Raw genomic sequence first — 9212 nt, 5'->3', positions numbered from 1 at the left:
GTCATTGAAGTTCCTAGCCTGTTCATGTGTCTCTGTTCCTGGATTACCTGCATGTTTCTGACTACTACTACAAACTGGTTTCAGTTAAGTTATTTGCTGCATTTCATTATTATTTACCTGTTGTTTGCCAAGATCTGGAAATCCATTGTTCAATTCAGCCTGAACTGTTTACTGTGTATTTTGCCTTTCCTGGACTATACTTTTCTGCAATAAACAGTTTAAAATGTTGATATCACGTTGGTTCCATGGCTGTAATTAAGGAATTGGTTTTGAACAGAACCATAACATGCTGGTAGTAGTAAAGTCAGGTGAATCCCACACATTTTGTTCAGTTAACTTTGCTAGTACCAGCATAGGCTGGCAGCACTAGGGTTGGCTTAACTCTTGAGGACGGGGGCATGAAATTTCTTTTTGCTTTTGTTTTTTAAGCATGTATTGCCATTTTAAATATAGTGATTTATGTACATTATACAACCCTGTCTACATTTTTATTGTCAGCCTTTTAACTGTGAAGACATTATGAACTTAACCTTTTAGCTGTGTACACATGATGAACATGTAAACATTCTGACTGTCAAATTTTTAAATGTGTTGGCCTAATGACTAGACATTTTGGTGTAGACATTTTTACTGTAGACATTTTCACTGTTGACTTTTAATACTCAACTCATTAAGGCAATGAATGGTAACTGCTGACAGGCAAATCTATTTAATATTTTTATTTCCTTTCCCTAAAGCTATACTCACAACACTAGTTTTTTCTTTTAAAACTACAGAAACACTTGTTGAATCTGACTCTTCTTCTAATGCCACTGGCAAAAGAAGGAAGTGACAAGTAAAAATGTACTGAATTTGAATTACATTCAAGTAGAATAATTTAAATGGACTAGACAAACATTTGAGGTTAATCCATGGTGACAGATTCACTTCCATTTACCATTACTTAAAAATCTGAATTTATATAATAATAATGGGTTGTCTCTATTAGGCAATATTTATTTAATTGATTTGTTACCTTATATCCATATTCTCGACCACGGTGCCATGACAGTACAGCCCACAGTGTGTATCCGGCTGCGTTTGCCCAGAGGGATTACACCTCAGTGAAAATATAACTTGCATAAGAGAGGAAGAATGTCCCTGTACACACAATGGGATGAGTTACAAACCAGGAGAAATAGCAACAATTCACTGTGATGAATGGTATGTATTTTCTTTTCTTCTGATATCTGTGGCAACGTGTTAAAAAATTACATATAAAGACAACTTAGAAAAGAAAATTTGAAAAACAATGACATTCTGCGTGAAAAATTATGTAAGGTGGTAGACAATAAACACTGATTTCTTTTCTCCGTTTAGGCATGAATATATGTAATGTATTTATGTATGTATGTTATTTATTTAGTTCAGATTTTTTTCACCACGTTAAGCATTGCAAGTGCAACATATAGAGAAATACAGAGGTATAATTCGGGAGAAAAATCAAAAAATTTAAAGGATTGGGCATAGTTCCAAAAACATAACATTAGGGACATAACTAATCCCTAGTCGTTGTTGCCCCAGTGCAAAGCTTTTAACTGGGAGGGCAGCTTCAGTAATGTGAATCTAGTCATTGTTCCAAATGCCACCTCTCTGCTCTTCTGAGCAAGAGCATTCAAGCCCCATTTTTAATTTTAGATCCATTACAGCGGATCTGAAAGCCCAATTTGGCTCAATTGTCCATGGAGAATGGGCGAATGATTGGAAGGACATACAGTGCTGGCTACATGGTGTTATTAATGCTTCTTCATAACATCATTGAATTTAGAATTATTAGTCAATATATAGTATAATGTATAGGGAAATACAGTACAGCAACGTAAATCACAACTCCACAAAGAAAAAAAATTTGTGTAATGAATTTCCCTTCCCTCAACTAGCAGGGTGCCATTCCTTGACATATAGCCTTAGTGTTTTTGGAGAAACTTGAACCCTGCAGTCCCGTGCTGAGAGCCTGTAGTTTGAATGAAAACTGCTCTGAAGGAGGTTCTCAATGCAGGTTAATGATCTAGCCACATTGTAAACCTTCAGTTGAATCAGTTTATATTCAAACTCCAGGCTGTAAGTCCTGGTTCATCATGGGAATGCAAGAGTTTATGGCAGTGAGTTCCTCCAAAACGACAAGGTTCCTCAGCAAGGAGCATCAGGGTTTCTGTTAGTTAGGAAGACAAAAGTTAATTTAAAATGTAATAAAACTGTTTCATGGAGTTCTCCTTTAAGAGCTTTCCACTCAGCAGAATATTATAAATGTCCTTTATATTGCATGTCTCATTGTTTCAAACAGTAGTTTGAAGATTATTGCAATGCGGTTGTTTCAATTGATTACATTTGCAGTATTCTTTTTGACATTAATTAAGAAATATACTATTGCCCTTTCAACAGTATATGCAGAAATAGATCTTGGGTGTGTGACAGCAAGGAAGAAAAAGGAATATGCACAGTATATGGAGAGGGAAATTTCATTACCTTTGACAATAAACGCTACACAATGAACGGAGACTGTGAATATACTTTGGTTCAGGTACTGAGTGAGACTTCAATGAAAAGCTCCAAGAGATCATATATTACATGTCTTACTACATATCTGTTACATGCTATGAAAAGATTCTCTCACAGCCTTCAATTTTTTAAACACTCTGTGAAAACTCATCTCTTTATTAGAGCTTACACTACTCCCACCTTTACTACCCACACTAATGCACCCTTATAACTGTCTAAATCTACACTCTAATCACACTTACTCCTCTTACTTCAGTGGTTCCATCCTCCAATTATACTGTAAGCTCTCTCAGAACCCTCCCTATCCTTTTCTTGACACGTCTGAACTTATTTTGTCAATCTTGTATGTCCCTGTTTTATGCATGCCCTGTTTTACAAACTGTCCGGACAGGAAAAGCACTGTAGCACCTTACAAATCTTGGATAATAATAATAATAATAATAATAATAATAATAACAATAATAATACATAGTATCTTGTATGCTCATTTAGGATTACTGTGATATTGATGACTTGAGGAATGGAACTTTTAAAGTTATCTCAGAGAACATACCTTGTGGGACAACAGGGACATCTTGCTCTAAGTCAATCACAGTGTATGTGGGGGTGAGTATTGCATGAAATACAAATATCTTCTGAGCGCTATAAATGAATATAGAGATAATGGGCGTGATAATTGATCTCATTAATAGAATATATACCAAAGTAATGTTGTACCAAACTTTTACTAACATTGCAGAGCATTTTGTTATTGATAGGTGAGCTAAATGTTGTTTTCATGACTTACGTTACAAGGTCAAAAAAGGGTTGTCTACATTACCAAGAAAAAGCACTGGTGGTGCAATTGGGTCAACTTTGTTTATTACAAAATAAGTGTAAAGAGCAAAAGGATAATTTTTTTAAACATAAAAACTATTTCACATTTTCTGAGATATTCACCACTTCTGGCATTTCAGCTACCATGGTCCTCCAAGCTCACAGTCTGTCTAATCAGATTTAGGGGAATATTTACTAAACTGCGGGTTTGAAAAAGTGGAGATGTTGCCTATAGCAACCAATCAGATTCTAGCTGTTATTTTGTAGAATATGCTAACTAAATGATAACTAGAATCTGATTGGTTGCTATCAGCAGCATCTCCACCTTTTCAAACCTATAGTTTAGTAACTATACCCCTTAAACTGTAAACACTGCACAGATCCACTTGTATTTAAACTCAGTCATGGTAGCTGAGACATTGTTATTCTAGAGTGGGCAGCATCCTGGGCATGAAAACATTCTTTGATGGAGTTCTCCTCTAATTAATCTGAGCACAATGTGCTGGTTTTAGCCATTGATGAATAGTTGGTTCTGTGACTTTTCTTAAACTTCTATCTAATATTATAACACATATACTGGTGCTTTGAAATATTCATCATCATTATCTATTTATATAGCGCCACTAATTCTGCAGCGCTGTACAGAGAACTCATTCACATCAGTCCATGCCCCATTGGGGGGGGCACAACCGAAGTTCCCTAACATACACATACTGAGCGAGACTAAGGTCAATTTAATAGCAGCCAATTAACCTACTAGTATGTTTTTGAAGTGTGGGAGTAAACCAGGGCACCCGGAGGAAACCCATGCAAACACGGGGAGAACATCCAAATTCCACACAGTTAAGGCCATGGTCAGGAACCAAACTCCTGACCTCAGTGCTTTGAGGCAGTAGTGCTAACCACTAAGCCACCATCCTTAACCAACAGTTTTGACTAATAGAAAAACATGTCAAATTCTATTTATTCAGGACCATAAACTAATTCTCACGGATGGACATTTAGAGGTTTTGGAAAGATCCAGCGATGTTGAAATACCTTACAAGTCAAAACACATGGGCTCATTTCTGGTAATTGAAATGATGAATGGAATAGTTCTAGTATGGGACCGAATGACAAGCATCTATATCCATCTAAGCACAGACTTTAAGGTAAAATGTAAAACTAATATCAAAGTATTTTAGCAATGCATACATGTAAGTAATTTCATGAATAAGAAAGTATTTAAACCTAGTTCAATGATAAAATATAATAATGATAATCCTTACTATCATAACTAATATCTAATTAATATCTAATTATTGATCTAAAAAAGAAGTAACTGTTAAAGAAAGATATTCTTTTATGTACACCAGGTGCAAATAAGGAAAATGTCAAATGATGAATTCCACTAAGAAACATAACTCAAAAGAAGAGTTTAACTTGTTACCATGCTGACTGGTATCCATATATGATTTAAGTGTAAACTGAATGCATTGTAAGTTCCTTATACTATATATCCATATAGTGTAAAAAAAAGAGATCATGCACAGATACGATTCCAAGAGTTGAACAAACTGTAGAATAGAGACACATATTCTGATATGCTAAAGGTCTGCCTGAACAACATATCTCTATTATTACTGAGTTGGGTAAGATAACCCCTTCTCTTTATTGGAATGACAATATAGGCTGGAGCCAGCTATGACTTTTAGGCAACCTATCTCTGTATGCTAATGGTATCTCAAAATCAGTGAGCCTTGAAATGTTTGCATTAAATAGCAGATCCTGCAGTTACTGACTTCACTTTGCCTTTATAAACTACCTCATATAAACAACACTTTCCTATAAAATATATGGACATAAACTGAAGGAAAATTGCTGTCTGCATCTGATATGTAAAGTATGAAGTTTGATATGCTCTCCTTCTAGACTTATCAACTGGGGAAACTGGGGAAATTATTCTTCTTTTAATACATTTTGCTAGGCTTACATGTATACCAAATTGGCTTATACTGGAGAAATTATCTCAGCATTGCACAATTCTTGCCCAAGCAGCCTGGTGAATTACTGTCCAAGTAAAGTTGATAATAGGAATGTAGGAAGGGATAGGTACTGGTAAAGGTGAACAATTAAGATAATCCATCACAAGTACAGTAAGTGCCAAAGAGTGTACTCTAATCTGTGTGAACAACAGACAGCAAGAAAGGCTTAGAATTTAAGTTTGCAGAAATAAAATGAAATATATAGTAACTATTGCTAGAAGTCTTCTAAAAGTACAACTAAAAGTATTAACGTTAAAGGTGAAATATGATGGTCTTAATTACATGGCTGGGGTTCACCTCTAGTATATCCTGTTTAAGACCTAGCCTGATGTAGGACATGTTAGGAAAATGTATAGTCATTGGGCCTGAGTCATTAGGGAGAGCAAAACAAAAAAGAAAGACTAACTTTGCATCTTGGCAAAAGCATGTTGCATTGGAAGGAGATGTAAATTTAAAATGTGGGGATATATTTATAATTGGGGTAGGGCATGTCCTAGGTCAACTTTAAATTTCAGTATAAAAATAAAGTTAGCAAGTACATGACAAAAAGGCCACTTTTTTCTTTATGTGCAAAATAATATGTGCAAAATAATAAACTATTTTGCACCCCTTGCACTGTAACATGGTTTGTCCAGGATTCAATTTTCTCCTTTTTTTTCCCTTTTCTCAGGCCCCTTATGAGTAGATATTTATAGAGGACAGACAAAAATAAAGAGCCAAAAGGATGAATCTAGATTGACATTGTAATCTCAAATTGTACATGATAACTGGATGTAGATATACATGGTATATATATGAAAGTTTGTTTGTTTGATTCAGAAGGGCAGTATTATGGCACAGATCTACCTTACTCAATGTGTATAAGTAAAGCAAGGTATTTGAAAACTTTGCTCTTGGCTACTGATGAATGCTCTGCTCATTGAGAAGTGCATAGTGCTAGTCTTTGAAGTTTTTACTATGGGCGCAGGCCACCTTCATCTATTTACTTTAATAAAAGTGTAGCTCTACTCATTCAACAATCTCTGACTGTTATTGTAGTTTCTTTCCCTAAATTACTCCACAGAAACTGTGCTCACAAAATTAACTATTGACTTCATCACAGAAAAATTAAACAGTGAATCTTCCTTCCTACTCCACCTGGATTTCTCTTCTTCATTTAAAGCTGTTGACCACTTCTCTATTTCTGCAAATGCTTAATTTTCTTGGCATCTGCAATACTGCTCTCTCCTAGATTCACCATACTTGTCCAGTTGATCATTCATGGTTTCTTCAAATGGAAGAAATACACACAGTCGCCCTCACTCAGTCGGTGGGATTCAATCGACATCACGATTGCCAGGAATGCTGTATTTGAGTGGAAAAGCACTGAATCCACACATTTTTTTAAATACAAACAATAGAAGATTTGCACACTTGATAATCTGCTCATTTAATATGACTCTATCACATAATGCATTTTGGTATTACAACATGCTCCCTTCATCAAATAAACTTGCACACAATGCTACCTTTTCAGGTGAGTGCTTTTTGCTCTATTGAACTGTTAAAATAAGAGCCAGATTCCCAAGTGTGCAGATCTTTTATTATTTTTATTCCTCAATTGGAACTCATCTTCCCCATCCCTCTTTGATGGAATAGCCAAGTATTAGACCTGCTAAAGTGTTTTCTATTTACACCACCTCTCTCTACAACTACACATGGGCTCCAGTATCACTTGTACACAAATAACGCTCTGACTTACGAGACTCTCCTCGCCTTCAAATACTTTATGCAGCCCACCAAGACACATTTTTTAAAAGAAGTCTCGCCCTCTTCCTCCATAATAATTTTACTTACCGGAGCCACTCATGCTTTTCCCACCAGCAGCTACAATTGTTTTTCTGTTACCTTATGTATCAACTGTTTCCCACATATATTAGATTGAACAAACTTTTGACAGGGCCATTTTACCTTTTTGGAATGAATCTAATGCATTCAGTTATATCTTTACTGATTCACATTATCTGTTCCATTACTATCCAGGGAAAGGTGTGTGGGCTTTGTGGAAATTTTGATGGCAACGGCAACAATGATTTTACCAAAAGAAGCCAGTGTGTGGTAGAAGATGTGAAAGAGTTTAGAGATAGTTGGAAGTTGTCACCAGAATGCTCAGATGTTTACATATCCAAAGATCCATGTGTTGTCAACCCATACAGGATGGCTTGGGCACAAAAACTGTGCAATATAATCCTCAGCGATGAGTTTGCTTCATGTCATAAAGAGGTACCATTCTAAAGCTCATACACATATATAACATGTTCAGTTACATATATTGATTGGATCATCACCTTGCACCTTGTACATGTATATTTTATATATATAATTGTTGTGTGAATGGAATATAGGTGTGTATCTATCTATCTACAACTTTTTATTGCAATTTTTATTTTGACAGGTAAAAAGATTAGGGTTATGGATATAGAAAATAATAAAAAAAAAAGAGAAAAGTGTTCAAAGAAGGCTATAATAACAAAGCTGTCACGCTAGCCGTGAGAAAAGTCCCACCTTCTGATATTGGTGCAGCTAGTCCGGGAGGCGCAGAGTCTAAACGTGCCCCTGGTCTTCACCAAGGACCCCCGCAACGAGGTTTGGAATTTGCGGCAGAGACACACAGGTCAGGGCCCTCCCAGGTATCCACCAGAGAGGTGGAGAGGTAAAGCAAAGTCGTACTATCTGGGTCAGAAACATTGCAGGAAGATGAGTACAGAGGGAGCAGGCAGAGACAGAGTCAGGAAGTGCCGAGGTCAAACCAGGAAATCCAAAATATACCAGGAGGAGATTCCAGGGGCAGAGTCAGGAAATCTGGGTCAAAAGCCAAAGGATGATCAGGATGCAGGAATGCAGTAGAAGTGCTGGTGCAAAGGAGAACCTTGATACTCTGGCACCAGAAAGGCGCCTGAGCCTCCTTTAAATAATGAAAGATAGTTTTTCATTGGTGGCAGCGGGATCAGCAGTCAGTTGATTCAACTGACCACCGTCAGGAAGCAGAGCAGAGCATCTCGTTGCCTAGCAACGAGGATGCCGAGAACCAGGCATAGACGCATCCCGTTGCCAGGCGATGGGATGCGATTGAGCTGAACAGGAAGGCGTCCGTCCTCCACACTTCCTGACTGTGTGGGGACGGCACCTGACAAATGCAAATTTAGTGTACATTCAAATAACTCATGGAAGTACCAGAGAACAGAAATAGTTGATGCAATGCATATACCTTGATACTCATTTATTTCAAAAAGAGCTAGAAATGTCTATCATGTCAATTGGTATTACAATGCAGGTGATGACAGGTGGGTGTGGAGGGTTGTGATATTAACATTTAACACTGTGCAGCTCTATTTTTATTGGGGATGAATCCACTTTCCACAGTCAATCTCCCAGTATTAAAGTCTTTAAACATTTCATTGCCTCTTGTCATTTTATCTATAATTCAACTAAATGTTTTACAAATATATAATCCAGGATATCCATATTGGAACTGATCTAGTAAATTGGAATGCCATATTTCAGTTTCTCCATTATCATAATGTTAGAAACTTTGAATTGCCATTCAGCAAGGGACAGAGAGGACTTGTTTCTGACAGGGGCGCACGCAGGATTGTAAGGGGGGGGTTCCCCCACCGAAAAAAAACCCCCAAAAAATGAGAGAGCTGCTATGCATGCGCCCGCGCATGTGCAGGAGCTCTGTTTCGGCATCACTGTACTATACAGCAGCCGCGGCGCTGTCAAAGAAGCGTCCGCAGCAATACAGCACCACCGCGGACGCTTCTTTGACAGCGCCGCGGCTGCTGTATAGTATAG

General features: G+C 37.1%; 1 protein-coding gene across 1 annotated transcript in view; it reads left to right on the top strand.

The window, feature by feature from the left end:
* The first annotated feature begins 1105 nt into the window (after positions 1-1105).
* LOC142104103 (mucin-5B-like) overlaps positions 1106-9212 on the top strand; it is a 29010-nt gene continuing 20903 nt past the window's right edge. The window contains exons 1-5 of the mRNA XM_075188592.1: positions 1106-1203; positions 2422-2560; positions 3031-3144; positions 4326-4505; positions 7401-7640. Of these exons, the coding sequence (XP_075044693.1) occupies positions 1157-1203; positions 2422-2560; positions 3031-3144; positions 4326-4505; positions 7401-7640 (720 nt within the window). The 5' untranslated portion in view covers positions 1106-1156. The remainder of the gene's footprint in view (positions 1204-2421; positions 2561-3030; positions 3145-4325; positions 4506-7400; positions 7641-9212) is intronic.

Source organism: Mixophyes fleayi, chromosome 10 (genome assembly GCF_038048845.1).
Source record: "Mixophyes fleayi isolate aMixFle1 chromosome 10, aMixFle1.hap1, whole genome shotgun sequence".
Lineage (NCBI taxonomy): Eukaryota > Metazoa > Chordata > Amphibia > Anura > Limnodynastidae > Mixophyes > Mixophyes fleayi.
This window is presented reverse-complemented; position numbering and strand designations above follow the sequence as displayed.